The sequence below is a fragment of the Hylobates moloch genome, unplaced genomic scaffold (genome assembly GCF_009828535.3).
Source record: "Hylobates moloch isolate HMO894 unplaced genomic scaffold, HMol_V3 SCAFFOLD_12, whole genome shotgun sequence".
Lineage (NCBI taxonomy): Eukaryota > Metazoa > Chordata > Mammalia > Primates > Hylobatidae > Hylobates > Hylobates moloch.
Window position 1 is genome coordinate 48,398,655 of NW_026652287.1, and position 26,059 is coordinate 48,424,713.

Below are 26,059 nucleotides of genomic sequence, written 5' to 3' on the forward strand. Positions count from 1 at the left end.
CACCTCCTCTAGGGGACTAGGCTCTGCTGTAGCAGACACGGGTCTAAGTCGGTCTCCTCATTCCTCAGATCGCCTCTGGAGCACTTAACCAAGCAGGGCTGCACCACTGGAGGAGGCATCTCCAGCACACGCAGGACAAGGTAAGAGAGGTTGAGGCAGCAGGTGTGGGGCACTGAGGACAGGCTACTGGAGGGAGCCACTGTGCGCAGGAGACCTTAAGACCTTTCAACCCTAAGATCCAGCAATCAGATGGAACCACGTGGGGTCATGGAGTTCAGGGAACAGCAGCAATGCATGGACACTGGGGTCTGGCAAGTCCCTGCCCTACCCCAGGGGCGCTGTGCTCAATCCAGTGATGGCTCAGGACAGAGGCAGAAGCACAGGCCTGGCTTCCCAGCAGGATTCTGGGACCCGCTTTAAACCAAGAATGAACTGATCATTGTGGAAACACACCATGGCAAGGACCTTCCCCCAAATGCGTGTCAGTGCTTCAGAGAGGACCACGGCCCTGGAATCCCCTCCTGATGGCTCAGGAAACACTCCTTGAGGCTTCCTCTCCCACACTGCTAGAGCAGGCATCCTATACAACTGTGGTGTTGATTCCCTCCCCTCCAGGACACCCGGAGTATGACTTCCTTTAGCCAATAACTTTTTTTTTTTTTGGAGACAGTCTTCACCCAGGCTGGAGTGCAGTGGCGCAATCTCAGCTCACTGTAACCTCTGCCTCCCAAGTAGCTAGAATTACAGGCGCACACCACCATGCCCAGCTAATTTTTGTGTTTTTAGCAGAGACAGGGTTCTACCATGTTGGCCAGGCTGGTCTCAAACTCCTGACCTCAACAGATCCACTTGCCACAGCCTCCCAGTGTTGGGATGACCAGCGTGAGCCACTGTGCCTGGCCCAATAACTTTTTTTCTTTCTTTCTTCTTCTTCTTTTTGGAGATAGGGCCTTGCTCTGTTGCCCAGGGTGGAATGCAATCAATGGCTCAGTCATGGCTCACTACAGCCTCATCCTCCTATGCTCAAGAGATCCTTCTGCCTCAGCCTACCGAGTAACTGAGACCACCATGCCCAGCTAAGTTTTTGTGCAGACGGAGTTCTGACATGTTGCCCAGGCTGGTCTCCAACTCCTGGGATCAAGGGATCCTCCCACAAGGTGGCCTACAATGAAAAGTGCCAGGATTACAGGCATGAGCCACTGTACCCAGCAAATAACTTTATTCAGAAATAACTCCTTGAGCAGGTCTGAGGCAAGGAAGAAGATACACAAGAAGGGATGACCAGAGGCCATCACCAGTTAGCCTCCCAGGAGTGGAGCCCAGGGAGGAAAAGGTGGGGGGCTTCACATCAGAGTGGAGGCCCCAGTGAGAGAGTAAGACAGATCCCTAGCCCTGCAGCACCCAGCTACGTGCCAGGTGGGTAGTGCCCTGGATGTGGGTGGTCTCAAGTCCCAAAATGACTCCAAGAGGCAGCTGGGGCCACATGAGCTTCTGGAAGAGCCAGGCCTGCTGCCAAGCAGCAGGAAGCAGGTTAGAGAAGTGGGCTTCAGAAGTGCCAGGACATCATGAAGGGAGATAATCAGCTATGCCTCCCAGGACAAAGGGAGTACCCTCTACTGAGTGGTAGCTACCTCAGCGAACTGGTCTGTAAGCCTGGGCCAGCTTCGAGACTTGAGGATGTCCTCGTTCCTCCCCACCAGGTGATGACTGTTGTGTAAATGCTGGGGTGGGGGTGTGTGGCATTCACTCTGAGTCCTCCTTCCATTCCCTGGGTGCTCATGGCCCTGGCTCTCCAAAGGCCCCAAGAACAAAGAGCAAAAAATACAAGACACAAAGCCAGCTGGGATGAGAAACTAACATTGGCGGGACTGGGAACTGCCAGCTTCCTGGCGTGTCCAGTTGTGTGACCCTGTCATCCTTCCCTGTCTCTTGGACGTGAGAACTCTTGTTGTAGCCTGAGTGGGGGGCATCCTGGGAAACCCACAAGCCAGTGGGCCCAGGGCTGCTGTAGGAAAACCTTGTTGTGTGGCTGCAACAGTCACATGTCCCCAAGTACCAGCTTGATGGTAAACAGGAATGACGAGCTCCCTGTTCAAGGAGCTCACGGTCTAGCTGGAAACAGGCGAATGAACACATGGGCAGCAAGGGGTTGCCATGAACTGGAAGTGTGCTGAGACCTAAGGGTGAAAGAACACAGTCAGGGGTGCTGTGGGGCCAGCGAGAGGACAGTAAAGCCCGATTCAAGATGCACCGAGGGCAAGCCTCTCACAAGGGAGGATGGTGATGGTGATGGTGATGGTGATGGTGAGGGGTAGCAGGCACCAGCACCCACCAGGGAACATGGAGTGCAGGCATTCTGTTGGGCTGACAGTCTCTTGAGACCCAGCTGAGGCCCAGCCCCCTGCCCCGCATCCCATAACCTACACCCCACTCCTCTGAAGGTCTGGATCTGAGGCCATGCTTCTAAGTTTCAGCACACCTCACTTGGTTTCAGACAAGTATCTCAACTGTCAAGCTGTGGAACACAGATTTTCTCAAGGACCCCAGAATTTAGAGGCTCAGAGAGAAAAATAAAGTGGCTCCTTTTCCAAGTAACTTTCCAGATAATCCCACTTCTTGGGCCCAGCCAAATTAAGAGACCCAATTAAGCAGGTCCCAACAGCTCTTGAAGAGGTGAGCAAGGGCTGGGGCTTTGTCCCTCCCCTTCCCTGATGGAGAATTTGCTCTCTACCTGTTGATGTAGAGAAAGTAGAAGAAAAACAAAGCCTGAAATGCCACAAACAACTGCCCACTGAAGAGAAGCCTGCTCTGGAACCCTCCACCATCAACTCTGTTGCTCAAACAGAAACACCTCTACCAAGCACTGGCAGAGAGGTGTCCCTCCCAAGGGCAGGCAAAGCAGGCTGGGCCAGAGGCAGCCCACCCACAGCACCCCCTACCCCTTGCCTGCACTGGGCCCCCTTGAGATTGAGGCCTGTGTCTACTCCAGTCTGGCACCTGAAGCCCGTGTGTAGGAAGAAACTCTTCTGCTGCAGGGTCTGTGGTGTGACAGACATCCCAGTGGCCTTGGTAAACTCTACATTCAGGCAGGCTTACTCCCCTCCCAGAAGGAGAAAAATGCAAAAAAACCACTTAAAACCCCAAAATCTTTGTTGGAGAAAATTTGTGAAAAGGACGTGGCTCCAGGGTGTCCGGAGAGGACAGAAAAAATTAGACAAAAATGAGGAAGGAAGGGCTAGAACACATCAGAGGGTGCTTTCTCTTTTCTTTCTCTAAGTAGCTCAAAACAGTCACCTTTGGTGCGGGGAGAGAATTTGTTTCTGCTGAGTTCTTCCTGTGAGGGTAGATGAAGGGCATGGGTATCAACGTGAGTAGTATGAGCAAAAGCTGTGCCCCTGTCTTCTCAAGAGAGTGGGAGAGAGGGAGTGATGGAGGAGCTGAAGGCACCAATCTGAGGGCGCCACTGTCACCGGGTGGCCCAGAACAAAAACTGCATTAAAATTAAAAGGCCTGGCCAGGGACGGTGGCTCACGCCTGTAATTCCAGCACTTTGCGAGGCCCAGGCAGGCGGATCACGAGGTCAGGAGTTCAAGACGAGCCTGACCAATATGGCGAAACCCCGTCTCTACAAAAAAACAAAAATTAGGCCGGGCGCGGTGGCTCACGCTTGTAATCCCAGCACTCTGGGAGGCTGAGGCGGGCGGATGACGAGGTCAGGAGATCGAGACCACGGTGAAACCCCGTCTCTACTAAAAATAAAAAAAAAAAAAATTGCATCCCAGTACCGAGAGGCTGAGGCAGAAGATGGGGGAACCGGAGGTGCAGTGCGTGACAGATTGCCCTGCACTCAGAAAGAAAGAAATTAAAAAGCCTGAACTCCTTCAAGGATGGGAAATGCAAACATGAATGATGAAGGGGCAATGTTGTTTGTGAAGAAGGCACACAGACAACACCAAAATGAAGAGAGGGCAACAATTCCCCAAGTCACAGAAAGTAAAACTAAGAAACAGGCCAGGCGCTGTGGCTCATGCCTGTAATCCTGGTAGTATGGGAGGCCGAAGCGGGTGGATCACCTAAGCCCAGGAGTTTGAGACCAGCCTGGGCAACACAGTGACATGCCATCTCTACCAAAATACAAAAATTAGCCAGGCATGGTGGCACACGCTTGATGTCCTACCTACTTGGGAGGCTCAATTGAGCACAGCAGGTTGAGGCTACAGTAAGCAGAATGACACCCCATTTCCGAAAATAAATTTAAAAAAAGTAGAAATAAAAAGCTCCAAGCCTGAGCATGCATTTAAATAACAAGAGCCACATCCATACTAGTAAGAAAGAGATCAACAAATTTCACAAGGGAAGTGTTTATCCTACCTCAAGAGTTTGAGCGCATGTCCTCTGAACCCAAGGCAGCCCCTGATCCACAGAAAATAGAAGAGACAGTGCCTTAGGTCCAGTGGGAGCAGGTACGGGGTGCTATGGTGGGAAGTCTAGGACAACATGAGGAACTAGCGCAGCTGGGAAGCAGGCAGGCAGTGGGGCTCTGCCTGGCACGGATCCATAGGACACCAAAGGCTTTCCAAGTCCTCACTTCTGCCCTGGAAGCAGATGGCTGTGACAGCCAGGTGTACAGAAGCCCGCTGAGGCCTACAATGAGCACATCAGCACCTCATGATGGCTCTGACCCTGAGAACAGAAGCAACCCATGGCCTTGGGGAGAAGATGCTGGGAATTTTTATGATCATTTATCTACAGTCTTAAAGAATTTAAAAAAGAAGATGAGTCTCTAATCCCAGCACTTTGAGAGTCCGAGGCAGGTGGATCACTTAAGCCCAGGGGTTCCAGACTAGCCTGTGCAACATGGGAAAACCCCATTTCTTAAAAAAAAAAAAAAAAAAAAAAAAAGAAAAGAAAAGAAAAGAAAAGAGGCAAAATTAGCTGGGCATGGTGGTCCAAGCCTGTAGTCCTAGCTACTCGGGAGGCTGAGGTGGGAGGATCGCTTGAGCCCGGAAGGCAGAGGCTGCCATGAGCTATGACTGTGCTACTACACTCCAGCCTGGGTGACAGAACGAGACCCTGTCTCCAATAATTAAAACAAAAAAAATAGAAAAGATGATGATGATAGTACTAAATATTGACTTTATTCTCCAAAATTTTTAACCCAATCTTATTAATCAAAGAAAGCCATTTTTTAAACTTAGGTATTTTTCCTTTTTTAAAAAAATGAGTTAGTTTACACATCTATGCTGTAATCTCCCCTCCCCGCCCACACATGTACTTCACACTGTGCACCACCCAGGCTCTCAACTTGAAGGAAGTGGCCCAGGACCCCCCATCAGAATTGTGGCATGTGGAAACAACCACTCTGCAGCTAGAAGGCTCTTACGGCTCTGGTGGAGGGATGTCCACAGTGCAGATGTCCTCAGCTCACAACTGTGACAGCACCTTCTCGGCAAGAGTGCCCCCGACCCCTAACCCACTTGAGACAGGTGTGTTTTGTAGAAGAGACGGGGCCATGCACAGCACACACCCGCTCTTCCAGCCAAAAGCAAATGAGTGCTGGGGGAGGATGGGGGAGGGGGCTTGCAGTGGAACACCTACTCTGCTTTAATTGAATAACCCCAACTTAAAATATATGCACTAGGCTGACTTAAGCACTTTTCTAAAGCAACATGGCATTATCCCAAGGAAAGTGACAGGAAAAAAAAACTCTGCCAAGGCCCACAGAGGTCTGCTCCCACGAGGACCTCAGCCTGCTCTGCTGAGGGTGGCTGCGCCCTCCCAAGCCTCACCTGGAGCTTGCGGGCCATGGCAACCACCTCATGGTCAGGAGGGTTGTACTTATAGCAGTTGGAGAACATCAATCGGACGTCAGCACCAAACTCCTGAGCATCACGGTACTCACGGGCCTCCAGTTTAGACTGGAAAACAAGACAGGTCCCTGTTAGCTGTGTCTGCCCATGTGACCACGGAGAAGTGGCTGGCAGCAGATGAAAGGGCTGCCTAGAGGAGCAAGTTGGTTTCTTGGCCCTCAGTTTGGTCAAGACTCTAGTGGGGGGACAGGCCATCACCCCAGTTCTCAGCCTCAGGGCTGGGACTGGCCCTGCCAGCATCCCAGCTCACCTGCCTGGCTCACAGGCAGGTGGGACTCAGAACCCACAGGAGGAGGAGCCTGAGCCAGAACTGACGGGGAGAACTGATGGAGAGGGCTGGGCCCAGCTCATCGTGACGACACAGTACAGGAGCTGGTCAAAGGGACACAGCACTGTTCCCTGCTCTGCCTGCCCCATGCTTTGGACTCCACTCCCAGAAGAAGAAACATGTAACAAGTCTTAAAACCAAAAAGGCCTCAAAACACTATGGTGAAAATATCGGCACTTACAGAATGCCTTCCACACAGAGGAGACAGCAAGGCCCTCCCCACCACAAAGAGGCTGGCAAGGCCGCCAAGCCCCAAACTCCCATGGAGCATCTACTGTGTGGGCAAGGTACCCGGGGCACTGGGCCCCCAAGACCAGAGGGCTTGTCTTGCTTTTCCTCAGACTAGGGGAAGAGGCAGCACTGCCATCTGCAGCCACAATGGCCAAGCACCAGGTCTCGGAGCATGTCCCACAACAGACAGCAGGGGGCGCTGAGTTTCTTCGAGTTGGCGGGAAAAGCCCACACAGCCACCGTTCCAGGCCTGGGCCTCCTCTTGGACTAAAAGGTCTAGGAAGGTTCTGATGTGGAGGGACAGCCTGCCCACCTTGTCCCTTCCCTCAGGCACATCCCGCTCACCTTGATTGTACTCATGTCCATGGGGTGCTTGATGATGTCACAGTAGTCGTGTAGGCCCAGTGCCTCCACGTCCACAGGCTTGTAGAAGGGCCAGGCGTAGGCAGCGTGCTTCTTGGCAAACATCTCCTTGAGGATGCCGTTACAGCACTTGAGCTGCTCCGAGACCTTGCTGCTCTTCTCTGGTGCTGGGTGTTGCTGAGAGTCGGGCACGTCCTTCTTTGGAGGTTTCACAGGCCGGCTGCTCTCCCGCCGCTGGCCCAGCTTGGTGGTCTTGGGCTCCGGGGGCAGCGAGGGTGGCTCGTGAATGGAGTCAATGGTGGTGGGGGTGGTGGTGTCTGCTTTCCTCTTCACTCCCTTCTTTGTCTGCCAAGAACACGGACGCCAACAGGCACAGTCAGAAGTGGCAGCCAGCACAGCTGCCCTCAGGGTCACCCCCAAAGCCAAGCCCTATCTTGGGGCCCAACACTCACACAGGATGGACCCAAAGATAATTGCACAGGCAAAGGGCCAAGGACAGGCAGATCATGTCCCACCACTCTGCTCTGCAGCTGGGACAGGACCTGCCTGTGGCAGGAGAAAGCATAAAACTGTGTGTTCACTTGGAAGCCAAGGGACCTCTGGAGGCTGCTTAATACCTAACATCAGGGCCTCTCCCCAAGTGCCCAGGGGAGGCACAATTCAGAGACTATTTAGATGGCACATCTGCAAATATGCACAGTCTAAATTAGAGAGGGGCAGGGGGCAGGAACCCACTAGGAGGTGTGACACAATTATGGGACCCTTGAGTCAGCGGGGCAGCTGTTTCTGGGCTGCAATTTCAACACAGCAAGATCTCCCCAGAAACACCCATCAGTGCCTGGGACCCAGAACAGGCTCTGTGTAAAACACGGGCAAGGAAAGGGCCACTCTCCTCCCTGGTGACAGCAGCCCTCCAGAGTCCAGGACACTCACCTTCACAGGCTGTGGGGTGGCCGCGATGATGGGTGGGTGGCTCTGTACGGGCTGGGGAGCTGGAGCGGGTGGGGGTTGTGGCTGGGGGGGCACCGGCGGGGGCGTCTGCAGTGGCTGGGGAGGCACCACTGTCATGACAGGGGTCTGGACGATGAGGTCTGGGGTGACGGCAGGGAAGGGGTGAGGCGTGGCCTGCACAGGAGGAGGATTCGGCTGAGGGGTCTGGGTCTGCGGAGGAGTCGATGCTTGAGTTGTGTTTGGTACCGTGGAAACGCCAGGTTTTGCTGTCCCTACGAATCATAATAAGACGGGGAGTTAAAGGCCATGCTGACATCCACATGCTGGCTGACCTCGTGGGGACATACACCACACACGGTGAACGCACATCTGCGTGTTGCATTTGCCTGAGAGACGAACATCCCAGACTCCACTCTGCCAAACCCATCCACCTGTCCCTGGGGCTCAGAGAAGAGCAGAAAACCGCACTTCCTATTTCCTAGGGCGTCCTGTCTGCAACTCCCAACTCGCGCACAAAGACCCCTTCATGAAGCCTGGAGGCCCAGGCTCAAGGAGCAGGAAGCACACACTGACAAGGGACAGAGAGCGGGAAAACACTCCTTAGAGCTTCCAGGCACAGCTGCCCTTGTTCCCAGAAGCACTGCCTTCTGAGTAAGAGCTTCTGGCAGGGAGCCGGCAGTAGCCGCCCTCGCCAAGGTTTCTGGAAACTGGCAGGCCCCCACCTCCTGGAACCACAGGGGGCAGCTGGACTGTTGCCCTTCATGACTGGCTCGAGCGCTGCCTTCCAGCAGCTGTGCAGGGAGTCCGAATACACAATGGTCATGTGGCACACCCGACCAGCTGCAAAAAGTGAGGGGTTATGGTCAGAGCTCTAACAAAAGTGGGTGGACCAGGATGCGAATGTCTAGGAGCATAACCTGGGTCACCACATCCTTCGTGTGCATGCTGGCTGCCATGAAAATGGACAAAGACACCCAGTGCCTTCATCTACCAGCTCAAGCAGCACCCATGTTCCCTGTGCATCTCAAGGAGCAAGGGTGAGATTCTGCTGAGTTTCCCAATTCTCCTTCCCCAGGCACAACTCCTGGGCTTCTCCCGACTAGAACGGGAGATGCCACCATGTCTGTCTGCCCAGCGTGCAGCCCAAACCCCTGGTCCCAGGGAGTGAGGACCAATATCCTCATGTAAGGATAAGGGATGTGACTTACATGAGGATCAGAGATGTGATCTGATATGTACAAGAGCCACAGGGTGACACGTGAGACTAGTTCTCCTTGGTTACCTTTGGGTGCAGCAGGGGATGTAGCAACCCCCTTTCTGCCACCACTTCAGAACAGCGTGGGAGGCCAGGTGAAAGGCTGCTGCTCAGAGAAGCAAACAACTCACACTCAGGGACCACTTCGCAAATGTCACCCTTCTGCAGCATGGAGCTGCAAAGGACAAGATGTAGACAGTAGCTGCTGGAGAGTTTCCTAGACAGAATCATTTCCTGGAGTGGGCAGCTCTGCCAGCTGGCCCCTGGAACCCTGTGTCAGTTGGGGGTGGTGACAGGCTGAGATGGATGAGGAGGGCTTTCACTTCAGATGACTGGGCATCAGAAGCAGGGATAGCTCTGACACCAGTGCATTAAGGTAATTCCAATCACAAACCTCAAGGTTTAGAACTGAGATATTAGTTAAAATGATTTCTGGTCATGTTAATGTCATTAAAATGGAAAAGTAAAAGCCACCTATGACACTGGCAGGGTGAAGTGTTCAAAAAACGTCAAAGTGCTTTGAGAAGTTACACTTTCTTTTTACCCTAAGTCCATCACCTACCCTCAGAAAAGGCAGGGCCCAATTATTTCTGCCTAGAAGAGACCACAGGGCCACATGACCCTGTGGGATGGATCCAACACCGAACCCAATCTCACATGTCCAAACACCAACACGGCATGCAGTATATAATGTCACCATCTTCCTGTCACTCCCAGCCCCCTACCAAACTTGGAAAAGGGACAAAAGTCGGGGAGAAAGCCAATTTACTTGCTATTTCAATACTCTACCTGTTTCTTTCCTCCCACGTCCTCTTCCTTTTGCCTGGACTATCATGATCTCGGTTTCTTCTGTGGGTAGTTCATTTATTTTTTGCAAGAAGAGCTTTTCCAGAGCTTCTGCCATTAAGACTATGTCATCTCCAGGCTGGATAAGGAGACACACGGGTAGAGTCAGAGGGCCCTCCCCTCCCCACCTCTGTAGACAGGGCACCCCATGCCACCCCCTGCCCCCAAAGCATGAAGCGTCGTATTCCGGGTCCTTCCCCGATCTGCACCCAAAGGAGCCACAATGGCTACACTACCAGGTATCACAGAGGCTTGTGTTCCCACAGGTGTGCTGAGCCTACACTTGTCTACCTGCACCTCCCTCATCTTTTAAGCTCTGGCCTATGTGACAAGCCATCCTAATGCCTTAAGCATCTACCAAGCTCAGCCAATCACTGAAAGGGGCCCTCCTTTGACACTATTCAATTTCACCAGAAATACTTGAATGACACAGGATTTCTTGCCATGATACATTAGCAGGGCCCCGGCAATGCTCCCCAACGTACCCCCATGGCAGCTCACCAGGACTCTGGGCACTGCACATCTCACACTAGTTGAGGGGTCCCACTCTGTCACCTCATCTGTAACATGCTGTTCCCACTCAGTTCTAAACTGAGAGCCTGGTCTGCACATTTTGCTCAAACCTAAGTGGTGAGAGCTGAGACTTTAAAAAACACAGTAAACTTCAAGAAACTCACCTACCCATCTCTTCTGGGCATTTTTACCCACTACACCAGCAGAGGTCAAAAGCTGAGTTCTGTATAGTGTCTCCCTCCAGAGTCGTTCTATTTGAAAGGGTTGATTTTAATCACATCTGTGGTCTGAACTGTAAACAAATGATCTGGCTTCATGGCACAGCCGAGCCGAAAGGTTTGGCTACGGGGTTAGGAAGTGACCTTCAGGTCTACATGTAGGATCGGGGGGACACTTCATCTATGGCCAAGAGTTATCGACAGTCATGTCCACAGTTCCAGCAGACCATCACCCACAGAGCAACTAAGCTCTGCGCCGGCCCCATCACACCCTCTCTCACGTGGAGGTCTCTGGGCACACCTCTGCACAACTACATTTTAGCAGGCTCTTTCCTAACAATTTACATCACCCAAATGGACTTTGTCATGAGTCGCCACTATTCTCCTCACACCTTCTCTACTAGACATGCTCAGGAACCAAAATCCCAAGGGCACCAGAAGCACATGCTTCAGGCTAACAAGGACAGCTTGCAAGTTCAACATGGCCAGCACCCTCCTCCCAGCAAAAAAGCCCACACCCAGTCACAGGCACAACCACAAGTCTCATTACCTCTACCTCCAAGGGTCTCCTCTTGCCAGACTCCAAGCCCAGCCATACCCAACACCACTGCCCACGGGCTCCTGACATGCCCACTGCCGTCGCCTCCCCTCCTCTCCCCAGGGCAGCTGGACACCCACCCCCATATCTCACCTTGTTGTAGATGTAACAATTTGTAAACATAGTGTTGAAGTCCTGGATACATTCCTGAGCATTCCAGTAATAGTTGTTTTCCAAGCGCTTCTTTATTGTTCCCATATCCATAGGCGTTTTAATGATCTTATAGTAATCCTGGAGAGCAGAGAGCAAAAGTCCAGTGTCACCTAGGCAGCCAGGCAGCACAAACGTTGGGCTGGCCAGGCTGGCCTGGGGACCTCACCCCTGGCTGCTCCACAGGCAAATCCACGGGAGCTACAGCTCCTACTGGCATCAGCAAATTATCTTGAGGGGGAACACCAAAATAAAGTGGAGTGGGGAAGCGTTCCTGAATGCTGGGGAGTAATTCAGAGGGAAACGTACAAGTTTCCAACCATTCTATCTTGGAACAGGTTGCCTTCATTGAAATGCACATTTTTTCTTTTTATGGATGCTAAAATATTCTTTCACTTTTAATAAATAAGGGGGAAACCAGGCAGCCTTTTAAAAAGCAATCCTCACCTAGTAAGACAACCCATGGCAGGTCCTACTTGTCCCCACCATTTGAAATTTTACATGTCCATAAAATGCAAATTCCCCTGGCGCCAATGCTGGAGCCCACTTGTAACCCTTGACCCTGGCACTCCTGCCTCCTTGTCACCATGAAGAGCTGCGGAGCATAAGTTTCCACCCTTAGTCAAATTCACTGGACTTATGTTTCTTTCACTTGCACACAGTCTACCACTAAGGATTCTTTAGTATCTAGATACAGCTGAACGACCAGGTTAACTGCCAAATGACAAATCTGGACAGCCTTCACAATCCTTAGTCAAAAAAAAAAAAAAAAAAAATCCACCATCCCAATCCTCAAACCTTCACATCTTACTCTCTAAGTGCCAAAAAGAAGGAGCCAGATAACAGATGTAAATGTTTTAAAGTGCCCGAAATCAAACCACGTTATTCTCACAACTTTTTCTCTAAATCTAAACCTATTCTAAAACTAAGTTCATTTTTAAAAACAACCACAGAAGGAATGTAGGGACAGATCAAGCAGTGCCTGGGTTTCCAGGTGTGAGGATCACAGGGCCAGGCAGAGGGCTGCACCCAGACAGCAAGCCCCCAGTGACTAGAGCAGCTCAGGCTGTTGGCCTAACCCACTGATAGCCAAACTTTCTGAGCCATCACCCTGACTGAGGACAGGTACTCCCGTAATTAAGTTCGAGTGGCGTATCAGAACCAAATCCAAGTGGAGTCCCACGGTAGAGGCACAGGCTGCAGGTGGAGAGGCTGTTGCAGGGAGAAGAGAGCAGGTATACTAACAGCAAGCACCGAGGCCCTGCTCAGGAATGGTAGTGGACAGTGTTGGAAAGGCCAGCACAGGGTATGGGTGTGGGGTTTTTGAGATGTTCTGACATCCACGAGAAAGAGTCAAGGGCCACCTGCTTACATGTAAGGTTTTGGCACAGGTCATGGAACTGCCCTGGGGGTGAGGGCTACAAGTGCACACCCAGGCACCTTTGGGCAAGTGGTGAAGAGGGGAGACTGGAAGCAGACTATTGGTACCACTTTCTATGCTCTGACCTCCTTTCCCAAGAGAACCAAGTCTGAATAGATCTATCCCAGTGGAAATTTAAATTTTATTCTATGGCCAAAGGCCACTGAATTGGCCACAGTATGTCACATGTCTCAATGGCCAACAGAACAGTGAAGAGGAATTGGGGTGAAGGCAGAGAGAACGGTGCGGGAAGAGGAACTGCCAGCCTGGATAGTATAGTTTGGGGGCATGATAGGAGATCAAAATGCGGGTGAAGACCTAGAAGGCATCAGAAAACAGACAACGAATACTTTTTTTTTTTTTTTTTTTTTTTGAGACGGAGTCTCGCTCTGTCGCCCAGGCTGGAGTGCCGTGGCACAATCTCGGCTCACTGCAAGCTCCGCCTCCCGGGTTCACGCCATTCTCCTGCCTCAGCCTCTCGGAGTAGCTGGGACTACAGGCGCCTGCCACCATGCCAGGCTAATTTTTTGTATTTTTAGTAGAGATGGGGTTTCACCGTGGTCTCGATCTCCTGACCTTGTGATCTGCCCGCCTCGGCCTCCCAAAGTGCTGGGATTACAAGAGTGAGCCACTGAGCCCGGCAGACAAGGAATACTTTTTAGGGTGGCCTTATTAACATCTCCTGAAGAAGGAAGTCCCCGGAAAACAGATTTAGCATGACAATGCTCCTGATCAAGCATCCCCTTTGGCTCAGCCCCCACCAAACGCCTTGAGACCACTCTCACTCAGCAAGCTCCCTCCTCAGCTCCTCACTCTCCCATCTCTGAAGACATCAGATCAGGGCCACCATGGATCAGTCCCTTCTTCTTATGTCAGAGCTAATGAGGGCAATGTCAACAGTCATAGGGACAGGTAGATTCACACTCTGCCTGGAGCAAGAATGTCCTGGCCACTCTCCAGCCTGCACTTCAGAGATTGACCTTGAACTCCCAAACCCCATGGCCTAACCAACCACCCATACTTGTCTGCCCCGCTGGCCAGCACTGTTCCCTCAACCTCGACTGGGATGCTGCTGCTTCTCGGCAATCTCAAGTCCCCCAGCCCTTCCTTCTCCTGTCTTCACCTTCTCAGCCCTCCCTGCTTCAGTTCCCACTGCATTTTCTTGTAACAAGCTGACCCCTCTGCTATTCTGGCACTGATGCGTTTCCCTTCAAAGCCAAGCTTCTTGAAATGGTGGCTTCACATCCTCACCTTCTCATTCACACCGTCGCAAATCTGGTTTCTACTTCTGTGTCACGTCTTCCTAAGGTCACCAATGCCCTCCTAAAGGTCAACAGGATGGTCAGGTCGGAATCCTCATCTCTTTGACCTCCCTGTAGCTTCTGATGTTGGAATCTGGGGAAATGCTCTCTTCTGTATGCCTTCTGCCTTCCCCCAAACCCCTAAGGGCCTCACAGCGCTCTGGGTTCCACTCCAGCCCCCCCCAGCTCCTTCTCTCCTGGTTCTGTGCATCTGCTCTGAGAATGTCACTCTCAACTATGGACCCTGTCCAGACCAGCTAGAGACTGGTGCAGTGAGCTTCCCCAACAGTCTCCCTCCCGCAGGCCAACACAGCTGACTGCCTCCACTCCTTATCTTGGTCAATGGAGAGTGTGGCCCCTCTTTTGCCTCCATACCTTTCCTGAGCCATTTCAAGACCCAGACACGTACTGCCCTGTTCTGATTATCTTCCCCCGAGTGCATGACACGTATTCAGTGAACCAAGAGCACCAGACAGTTCTTACAGACACAATGGCTTTAAACTTGGGAGTCTGGATGCCTGGCAGAGGCTAATGCCGCTCCTACACACCAGTGGCTCTAGTGTGCACACACCAGCCTGGGTCAGTGGCTGCAACCACCTAATGCACTTGCCAGGGAGTGTATGGGACTTGGCAAACAGCAAAGGACAATTTAAAGACAATTAATCCCTGGTGCTTTAAAGAAAAGAAAAAAACTAAAGCATTTATTCCATCTGCTCCCTGAGGTTCAGCTGGAGATACAAGTTGTGCTTGCAGAACAGTTTGCTAGGGATATGGGCAAATGGAAAACTCTCTAGGGAAAGAGAAGAGAGGTGGGCTCACAAAAGCACAAGAGCAAGTGTGCTATACCCAGAGGGAGGGAGGGCAACACCACCCGTGCAGCTGCAGCCACAGCCACCTTTCTCCACCTGGGGCCGCCTCCATGTACTTGCACTCCCTGCGAGGTAATCCATTATCTTTCCCCACCGTGTGCTCCGGGTGACAGTGACGATGATGCTAGGTGACTGCTACTGCAGCAAGCCAATCCCCCTCTAGCATAGTTTGATCAACTACGTCTACCTATCCTTGATCAACTATGTCCACACCTGAGAAAGGAAGGGGCTAGGATGGCCAAGTGCTCTGACTTCAACTCACTATGGAACTGGAAGTAGATCTGTGGGCCTTCCTTTCTCCCACTGCTTCAACCTCTACACAATTTTCCCCAGGATTCCAATATCTAAGAAACCAGTTATTGTTAAGCCAATTAGCTCGTTCTTTCTCCCCGATTTCAACTGATCGGAACTGCTGAAACCTCTCACTCAAGGGCCCTACAGCTCTCACCACGACTCCAAATGCATCTCCTACCCTTCCCCAGGATCTGCCCTGACCAGGAGACATGCAGGAGGAGACCTCGAGGACGGCAGCCCTGGGCCCTGCCCACACTACTCACAGGGAGGTTCAGCTTGACAGCATCCACAGGCTGCTGGAAAGGCCACGCAAACTGGTGTTTCCATAGTGTCTTGAGCACCACTCTGAGCAGGTATTGCAGTTGGTTGGTCTGCCTCTTGGGCTTGTTAGGGTTGGAGGTCTCCGGGGGCGGGGGGTTGGTGCTGGCTGTGTTGGCTGGCTGGGGTTGGGCCTGGGCCTGCGTTGTAGACATTTGGGAAGTTTCTAGTCCATCCCCCATTACTGGCAGATTTCTCAATCTCGTCCCAGGGCCGCTCTCCGCAGACATGCTAGTGATCCCATCACATTCTTCACCAGGCACTCTACAAAGGAAGAGAAGAGCCCCTGTGAGAGATCAGTCAGCAGATGGGCACCGCTCAGAATGACAAGTCCCTCTGGCTGTGGTCTCCAAGGACTGAGTTCCTTGGTAGCTGGCCAGGTTGGCCAGAGGGGCCACCCCATGCTTTGACTGAAAGGGTTCCAATGTCTCCTCTCCCTAGACTTACCCTCCAGCAGGGAGGAGACCACAAACCAACAGAGGAGGCAGAGTGAGGTGGTGAGAGCCCACTAGGAGCCAGCAAGGGCTCTGGGAACTACGAAGGATGTGCAATGAAGCCACGTCTCACAAACCTGCACATCCCTTTTCCCACCTGTAAGCTTTTAGGAGATGCTGCCTGTGTGTGGAAGGGGATGATGTGCAGGCTCCCACATACAACATTTACATTAAAACTGTTTGCATTTATCACACACAAAGCATCAAGCTAAGTCAGTAATTCCATTTGGTGGGCCAGGCAAGGAGAAGCAGGAAGGCCGGGTCTGCCCACCCAGTCCACTGTCAAGTGCTCAGGGCAAAGCCACAAACTTACTAAGAATATTTTCTTGGTAACTTAAATAAGGTTTGCTGAGGAAAGAATCTGCATGTTTACTGCCGATAAAATAAAAATGAATCCATACTAGACCTACCATTTTCTTCTTCTTTTTTTTTTTTTTCATCTCTAGTAATAAACCTAAGAACTCAGTGGAGATATCATTCTGGGATGAACTTTTAGTGGGTCCAGAAGCAGCTTTATGCCTAGCACACACTAGGTACCCTAGCTGCCAGTGAATTACTTTGTGTAATTTATTTAAACCAGGATTACACAAACTTTTTTTGTAAATGCAATTCTGGCAAATAATCCTATTTTAAAAGCTCCAAACGGAGAATTTGCTACATAAAGCAACTCCGTGGACTAGACTGTGGAGATAGGAGGCCAGTGAGATAGGAGAAGACACAGGGACAAATGACACCAGCCACATATCAGCTTGCTGGGAACCTTGGGTCCAGGGTACCAGTCTTGGTCCAGGCACAGATAGATTACAGGACACACCAAGTGATTGGACACAAGTATTGGTAGAAGGACAGCATCACAGACAAGGAAACATGTCAGTGGGGTTTAAACCCCACTCACAAGTGGAGTAGGCTGGAGAGGGCTTCCATGCAGCAGGACCAGCAAGTCCAAAGTCACCGATGGGGACAAGTGTGATGGAGTCAAGAGGAGGGGAAGCCTAAAGGCATTGGGGAAGCCTGGATCCCGGGATGGAGGGTACACAGAGTGAGGCCAAGGAATGCCATGCAGTTTGGTTTCTATGATTAGATTTCTCCTAGAAAGCAGCTCCAGAAACATACAGCTGATGCTGCACACCAAGCACACGCCAGGTGAGTGATGGCAGGCAGGGGCGGGAGCAGCCCAGCCACAAGGACACAGGTGGCCAGGGTGCAGAGCCAAGCTGTCTCAAAAGGAAGCAGATCCTATAAATTTTCCATTAAGTAATGACATTCTGGAAATCTCCAAGCAATGCCCTTGAGGCAAGATGACGCCAAGGACTTCTAGAACTTCTGGGCTGGGCCATGCTTGTCTCTTTCCAAAAAGACTTGCAGCAAAGCCAAAAGATGAAAACTCATGTGTGCTCTGGGCCAGTGACCACTCTTCTTCACCTTCTCACCAGGCCTAGACAGGCCCTTGAGCCGAGGAAGCTGAATTTTCGTTTTTTTTTTTTGTTGTTGTTTTTTTTTTTTTGGAGACAGGATCTGTCACCCAGGCAGTGCAGTGGTGCAATCTTGGCTCACTGCAACCTCTGCCTTCCAGGGTCAAGTGATTCTCCACCTCAGCCTCCCCAGTAGCTAGGATTACAGGCATGTGCTAATATTTGTATTTTTAGTAGAGATGGGTTTCACCATGTTGGCCAGGCTGGTCTCAAACTGACCTCAGGTGATCCACTCGGCCTCCCAAACTGCTGGGGTTACAGGCGTGAGGCACCATGCCCGGCCGGAAGCTGAATTTTCTGTTCACAAGAGGAAAAAAACAGTTTTCTACAGAAAACCTGACTCTTGAACCTTGCCTCATTTGCTGTTTTAAGCCATTGCAAAAGCCAAAATACCATTCCCTAGCCAGCCAGCTCACAAGTGACGCACAGTAACAGTTAAATCCTCAAAACTGCTAACATTGCTTCTGGCCTCATCCCCACTTTACAGATAGGGAAACCAAGGCAGAGAGAAGTACCTGACCCAGGAGTGGAAACACCAGGTCTAAGCAGATAGAGTGGCCCAAAACCTGGCATCTGATTCCTGGGCAGTTCAGTTGGCCTTTGAATTAAGGAAGTCCTCATTAGTGAGCTGCACACACACACCAGAAGTGTCCAACACAGATGGTCGTGACACAGTGGCCGCCATCCTTAACAAAGACACACCCAAGTCCCTGAGGAAAGAAACTGCTGGAGGTTGTCTGTTCAAATGTGAAGGTATGACATGTTCGACACATAAGACAAACCTGGGAGCTAGCTACCAGTACCCCAAAGTTACTTTAAGGAGGCTCTAAAGATAACCAATGAAAGTGACATCTGGCTGGGCATGGTGGCTCGCGCCTGTAATCCCAGCACTTCGGGAGGCCGAGAAGGGTGGGTCACTTGCGGTCAGGAGTTGGAGACGAGCCTGGCCAACATGATGAAACCCCATCTCTACTAAAAACACAAAAAATTAGCCGGGCATGGTGGCCAGCTACTCGGGAGGCTGAGGCCGGAGAACTGCTTGAACTTGGGAGGCGGAAACTGCAGTGAGCCATGACTGTGCCACTGTACTCCAGCCTGGGCAACAAGAGTAAAACTCCATCTCAAAAAAAGAAAAAGAAAAAGAAAAGAAAGTGACATCCATGGCCCCACAAGGGAGATCACCATAAAAAGCCTGGGACTTCTGCACCCACTCTGGGCCTGTGCAGCACCTGCACCTCAAGGGACCACAATGACCTATTGCTATGCCCACAGCCTTCCCATGACTACAGGAAAGTAAGACCCCTGGGAAACTTCAAGAGCGCACTCTTACTGCAATGACAAGAAACATGAGGAAAAACAACCACTTCTAGTCTGTTATGGGGCAAGAAAGAGAGGTACAGTGAGAAATCCTATGTGAGAGCCAGATGACTTTTCTAAGGCCCAGATTTGATGAGGTCAGCCTCCTTGGGCGAATTCTTCCCACAGTGGTTCCCCTCAACCCCACATTGCCCCAGGCCCCTAGCATCTAGGCTCCAACAACAAGTCAGCCACCGTCACCTTCAGCCTTTGATCTGCTAGCCCTACTGCCAGACAGATGGATGGACGCAGACATAGACTCGCAGACTCTCTCTCTCTCTCTCTCTCTCTCTGGCCCATAGCATCTGGTGCTTCCCTAATCTCCATCTAGTGAGTTCCACGGTCAGCCCCCTAGGAACCTGAAGGCAGGCTCATCTTTATTTCACTTTTATCTTCCCAGCACACAGGAGGTGAACCCTTAGTGACCACATCCAGATTGTCATCCTGGGGCTTCCAGCTCAATCTCAAAGCTCTGGAAAAGGAACACAGTTCACACTCTCACATGGATAATGTGGAGACCACCAGACTCAGTCACTCGCTCAGGCAACAGGTCCTAACATGCCTTGCCCTTAGGACTCAGCGGTTGACATGGCATTCTCCCGAGTGATTAGGCAATACATGGGGGTGAATACCGTGGAGGAGAAGGGCAGGGCTGCTCTGGTCATGGATGGGGAGAGGGATCTGCACTGACCCGAGGGACAGGCGGCATCTCTGAAGAAGGGACGGAGAATGAGACTAGAGGCGGTGGAAGAGTGTGTGCGCTTCTTGGTGGGGGTCAGGCAGGCAGCGGCAAGAGAAAGCACGCCTGGCATAGTTAGCCAGGAGACAACATCTTCAAAGTTTTCCGTTGAAAAGATTAAAAAATGCTGCTCCCTCTCCATTTTCATACTGACATGTGGCCAAAAAGCAGGAGCCACCATTTACCACGTTAAGAGTTAGCTGAAGGTCAAGGGAAAGGAAAAGAATTTCGCTTATTGTTTCCAATCCAAAGAAGGCTACATAATCGAACTTGATGTCCTACTTTTGTATCTACTTCCAATAGAAACCCTGTATCATGTTCCCAGTGTAGAAGAAAAGGATGAAGCCAGGTTAGACAATGCTGTAGTTCCCAAACTGAGTGCCCAGGTGCCTTCGGGATGTCATGGTAAACTCGGATGGCATTGCAGGAACTATCAGCACAAGGCAATTGATCATTTCAACACCAGATTGCACTATATTCCTTTCAACAGTGTCACAGCCTGCAACACTTGATCAGCAAGTTGCTGTAATAAAAAACAAAGATTGCCCAGGCACAGTGGCTCACGCCTGTAATCCCAGCACTTTGGGAGGCCATGGCAGGTGGATCACCTTAAGTCTGGAATTTGAGACCAGCCTGGCCAACATAGTGCAACCCTATCTCTATCAAAAAAAAAAAAAAAAAAGTACCCAGGCATGATGGTGTACACCTGTGTTCCCAGCTACTCAGGAGGCTGAGGCAGGAGAATTACTTAAACCCAGGAGGTAGAGGTTGCAGTGAGCAGAGATGGTGCCACTATACTCCAGCCTGGGCAACAGAGCAAGACTCCGTCTCCAAAACAAACAAACAAACAAAAAGCAAAGGTCATATAAAAATCAACATGAACACCGGTAATCCCAGCACTTTGGGAGGCCGAGGCGGGCGGATCAAGAGGTCAGGAGACCGAGATCATCCTGGCTAACACGGTGAAACCCCAACTCTACTAAAAATATAAAAAATTAGCCAGGCGTGGTAGCGGGCGCCTGTAGTCCCAGCTACTTGGGAGGCTGAGGCAGGAGAATGGCATGAACCTGGGAGGCGGAGCTTGCAGTGAGCCACGATAGCACAACTGCATTCCAGCCTGAGAGACACAGCAAGACTCCATCTCAAAAAAAAAAAAAAAAATCAACATCAACAGGAAATGCAGGTAGTGACATCCAACCTGGTTCTAAGGTTTGAGGATTTGTGCAGCATCCAACAGGCAGACATATCCTATTAGAAAGTAACTATGGGCCAGGCATGGCGGGCCACACCTGTAATCCCAGCACTCTGGGAACACGAGGTGGGCGGATCACTTGAGGTCAGGAGTTTGAGACCAGCCTGCCAATCTGGTGAAACCCCATCTCTACTAAAAATACAAAAAAATCAGCCAGGTATGATGGCGCATGCCTGTAATCCCAGCTACTCCAGAGGCTAGGACAGGAGAATCACTTGAACCCGGGAGGTGGAGGTTGCAGTGAGCCGAGATTGTGCCACTGTACTCCGGCCTGGGCAACAAAGCAAGACTCTGCCCACCCCTGCCGCCAAAAAAAAGGCAACTATGGTTATGTAAGGATAAAATATATATTCCTTTGTTTTTTTTCAGACAGCTACACAGTTGTTGAGACATTGGTACTTATTCTGCTGCTTGTGCTTAACCACCTAATAAACAATATTGTTGGCTATTTCCTTTGGCCTGAGAGCATCATAGAAAAAACTGAGACGTTTAAGGATGTCGTGAACCAAGAAAATTTGGGAACCTCTGGGTTAATGAAAATAAAAATGTAAATTTTCCCTCTAAATTCATAGACCTCTGATTAAGCATGCCTGTTTTTGAGACGGAGTTTTGCTCTTGTTGCCCAGGCTGGAGTGCAATAGCGTGATCTCTACTCACTGTAACCTCTGCCTGCCAGGTTCCAGCAATTCTCCGGCCTCAGCCTCCTGAGTAGCTGGTATTACAAGCATGTGCCTCCACGCCCGGCTAATTTTGTATTTTTAGTAGAGATGGGATTTCTCCATGTTGGTCAGGCTGGTCTCAAACTCCCAACATCAGGTGATCTGCCCACCTCGGCCTCCCAAAGTGCTGGGATTATAGGCGTGAGCCACCGCACCCAGCTAAACATGCCTGTTTTCAAACATGTTCTTTGCAATCATAATATTTAAGTGAATTTTGGGAAAATGTTAGGGATAGACAGTACTTAACAGAGAACACAACTGTAATGTTTTATAACTTTGAGCAGGAAACAAATTGTTTCCTTGGACTAACTTTATTTACAATCTAGTCAATAGTTGAGACAAATTAGAAATCTAACAAAAGATGTAGAAAACAAAAAATCCAAAACCAGTTCAGAAAGTTTGAACACTTTCTGCAATGATGGAGTTCCTACTTGCAAAGTGGATGGCAGCAAGCCCTCTTCACTGGCATCCTCCATCAAATCATAGTTCTCTCCACCGCCCACCCCAATTAGCTCCTATCCTTCGAAGGGGCTTTCAGGGTCTCCAGACAGGCTTTGTTCTGAGCCCACTCATCACAAAGAAGCCTGGCCCCAAGCAACCTGTTCCCAGACCAGGAAAGGAGATTAGAAAGCAGGACAGAGATAGATACAGACATTCAGGGCAGGCTTAGTTCTGGGGCTCTAAAGGCAAGCCAGAGAGGAAAAGAGAAAGACCACAAACAACTGCCCAGAATCTGCTGATTGCTGGAGATTCAGTTTCCAGTTCCGTCCATCACAAGTCACTAAGAAAACCAATGGGTTGAGACCAGCTATACTTTGTATTTGTAGTTCTACCTGAAGTCCTGGCCTCCCAGCGGACCCCTTGAAACCCAGTAATTCTGCCTTTATTCTGTCTGGTCTGTTCAGACTCACCCCTCTCCTAAAGTGATGGAGCACACAGGCAGAAAGATGCCAGGGAAGGCAGGAGCAGTTGCCAAGACGATGGCTGGTTAAACCACACTTAGAAGAGCTTTATGCAAGCCATCATCACACCGACCTGCACTAGGGCCTAGAAGAGCTCCACAGGAGGTACCTGCCACTTCTTGAGCTGATGCTGTTATCCAGCACTTCATCTGTATTGGCTTAGTTATCCACACAGCAACCCTAAAAAGCAGGCTGCGACTTTATCATCTTCATCATCATCCCCATGGTGACAGAGGCAGAGTGGATGGTGGCCTGGTTGGCTGGACGTCACTTGGAACAGCATGTGCTTCAAGTCCTCTGCTCCACAGCTGTCTCCACTCACCAAGCACAGTGGCAACACCCATGACGGGCAGAGGCCCAGTCATCCCACACGGGTCTTTGGCTTGGCCAGCAGCACCACACTCTGCTGTACCCATCAGTGGCCTGCCTTCTCTGCAGAAGCAGCTGAGTGCCATGTGGCCCAAAAGCTGGGTCTTAAGTCAGACTTCTAGCAGTAGTAGTTCCAAAGAATTTCATCCTCGTAAACAAATCAGAGCCAAGACCTCTCCCTGCAGCACCTGGCCATCTGCTTACAATGAGACATATCCCGTGTCATAGGTGAAATCTAAAACATACCATCCTGCTGAAGCCATGAGGTGTGGGGGCAAGGGGAAGGGACACCAAGTTGTCATTTATGCTTCTCAAGCAGTAAGATGCCTGAGGGGACATGGCTTAAATTTGTTTTATTCCATACAGACTGCCAGCCAATGCCAACTGACTACAGCCCCTCATGAAATCACAAGTTCACAGTCACACATACCCTTCAGGTAGAGGAGGTCACCTCTCCACTGCTCCAAGGCTCTTGTATAAACAATCATTTTCAGGGAATGCTAGATTCTGCCCAGGGACAAAAAACAAGAGGATGAGGGACCCTGACTGGTAAAAACCTGGTAATTTCTCAATACAATTCAATTAACAGCAATTTACATCTTATCTTGTCCTAGAAACATCTTTGCTGAAATGCTGATTACACAACATCAATATTAGAAGGTCTATTCCCCTCCTAGGTGCTAGAGTGGCGGCTACTTCAAATTCAAGACAGCGGCTTAACTGTGCAATCTGTGTCAGTGGGGAAGCACAAACAGGATTACTTTTCCATCTGACCGGCTCAGGCAGCTGGTGAGAACAGCACTTGTGTCATCAGCCAGACTGCGCCGCCTGGAGCCGGGCCAGTGGCCATGCGCCGAGGCAGCTCTTAGAGGCCTTAATCCTCCTTCATGCAGCGTGTATACACCCCGCCCCCCACCCCTTGGACCAGCCAAGTGGTGGGGCCCCATTACCTCTTGACTCTGCAGTACCCCAGACCCTGCAGCTTGCCTTGGATCAGACAAGCCAAGGCAGAGATATACCAGCCTTCCTGCTAGGGGAGAGTGTGAGCCACACTCAAGCTCTCTGTTCCCCACTGGAGGGGACACAGGCACACAAGGATCTTGCAGCCAGGAGGACCAGGAAACTGGGCAGGACACAATCTCACCAACCAGAATTCCAGTCTCTCTGCTTTTGAAACTCATCAGCAGGCTAATTAAACTAGTAGCACTGAAAATGCTGCAGCATCTTTTCCCTGCAAAAGCTGCCAGCAGCTGGAGGGACAAGTTCCTCAGGTACAGTGAAAGGATCCATTGTTACATGTGGGTTACATCATGTTGCTGATGGTTAAATCTGGGCGGATGGATTCACGAATGTAAAATGTTCCTGTGAGAAGCATGCAGCAAAAACAAAACAAAACTTTGACATGGACAAGATCAAAACTGTTGGGTTGGCCGGGCATGGTGGCTCACGTCTATAATCCCAGCAATTTGGGAGGCCCAGGCGGGTGGATTGCCTGAGCTCAGGAGTTCGAGACCAGCATGGGCAACACAGTGAAACCCTATCTCTACTAATATACAAAAAATTAGCCAGGCATGGCGGCATGCACCTGTAGTCCCAGCTACTCAGGAGGCTGAGGCAGGAGAATTGCTTGAACTTGGGAGGCAGAGGTTGCAGTGAGCCGAGATAGCGCCACTGCACTCCAGCCTGGGCAACAGAGCGAGACTCCATCTCCAAAACAAACAAACAAACACTGTTGGGTTAAAATGTATTCCAGCAGGGGCAGGCTAGGCTAACTTTTCCTGTAAAGGGCCAGACAGCAAATATTGTCAGCTGTGCAGGACAAACGGCCTGTTAAAATACTCCATTCTGCCATCATCATAAAATGAAAGCAACCACAAATAATCCTGAAACAAATGAGCCTCACTGTGTGCCAATAAAACTGACTGGCCTGCAGGCCATAGTTTGCAGCCCATTCCATAGATTTCTAGACTTTGTGAAGGTGAGAGAAAGTGATGTTACATTAGAAATGCAGGATGCAAAATTACAGATGAAATTAGGTAACAATGCCAGGTGGGTGGGCACAAAGACCCACAGAATGAAGGTGGTGGCAGGTGTGTGGATGACAACACCTACTTACACTGAAAACCAACCAACCACTCGGCACACATGTAAAAACTACTCAGTTTCTATGCAATCTATCCCCTTTCACAAGCCCGTACTGGCCTCTTGGTGTCTGTCCACTTCTACCTGGTAAGTTGGCCCTTCAGGCACTACACCTGGCCAAATTACAGGCTGAAAGATTATGAGAGAAATGTCATTAATTCAAGCTATGCATTCCCACTGACGCAGCTGTGCCCTTCACAGGTTAAGAGTGGCATTTTCTCCTTGTTGACTCCTTTAAAGCCATTTCCTCATCTCCTTTACCTGTTTTCACTTTACACCTTTTCAGCTATTCATCTTTTTCAACAGAGCTGTGGGGTATGTGGCACTGAGATTCACCCGCACCATAATATGAAACACAGCTGGATGTGCTGGCACACACAGTCCCAGCTCTTAGAAGGCTGAGGTGGGAGCACTGCTTGAGCTCAGCGAGGCTGCAGCAGTTAAGCTATGATCATGTCACTGCACTCCAGCCTAGGCGACAGAGTAAGACTGTCTTTAAAAATAATAATAAATTAAATAATTAAATTATGAAACACAATGTGACATGACTGTGATTTTGTGGATTAAAACCCTGCTTTGAGAGAGACTCCAAGATGGCCAGGGAGCAATGCAGATCACAATGTAGGGGCTGGCAGTGAGCTGGGCACTTTGCTCTGCTTAAGAGGGGTGTTTTCCTAGGAGGAAGGAAACACAGGGGACACACTGATCAATGAAAGACTACAAAGGCAGCAAGAGCGGGAGAGGAAGTTCACTTCTTAGAGGGCACGAAGAATTAAAATGAGAAGAAAGTTTAAGAGTGAAAAACAGGTTTAGTTAAACTCAGCTGATAATACAGTCTTGGGCTGCCCCTTGTGTCAATCAGAAAATTTCTCTGGATGACATCACACTGGTCTTCTGAAATTTTCCCATTGCAAACAAAAGCATAAAAACTAAGCTCATAATCTTCATTTAAATTCAAAACTATAAAAATTTCCTATATACCAAACACCAGGGAAACATGTTATGCCAACTCTACGTGAGTGGTCAAGA

The 26,059-nt window shown here is 50.4% G+C and overlaps 1 protein-coding gene across 3 annotated transcripts in view; it reads right to left on the bottom strand.

The window, feature by feature from the left end:
- Positions 1-26,059, bottom strand: part of BRD4 (bromodomain containing 4) — a 55,828-nt gene that overhangs the window by 22,710 nt on the left and 7,059 nt on the right. For 2 of the 3 annotated variants that reach the window (XM_058424760.1, XM_058424761.1), the window contains exons 2-7: positions 15,471-15,789; positions 11,267-11,404; positions 9,788-9,923; positions 7,726-8,015; positions 6,775-7,137; positions 5,790-5,918 (exon numbers count right to left, since the gene is read on the bottom strand). In XM_058424760.1, the coding sequence (XP_058280743.1) occupies positions 5,790-5,918; positions 6,775-7,137; positions 7,726-8,015; positions 9,788-9,923; positions 11,267-11,404; positions 15,471-15,755 (1,341 nt within the window). In that variant the 5' untranslated portion in view covers positions 15,756-15,789. Of the gene's footprint in view, positions 1-5,789; positions 5,919-6,774; positions 7,138-7,725; positions 8,016-9,787; positions 9,924-11,266; positions 11,405-15,470; positions 15,792-26,059 lie in introns of those variants that run through there. The other variant, XM_058424762.1, reaches the window with a different exon arrangement.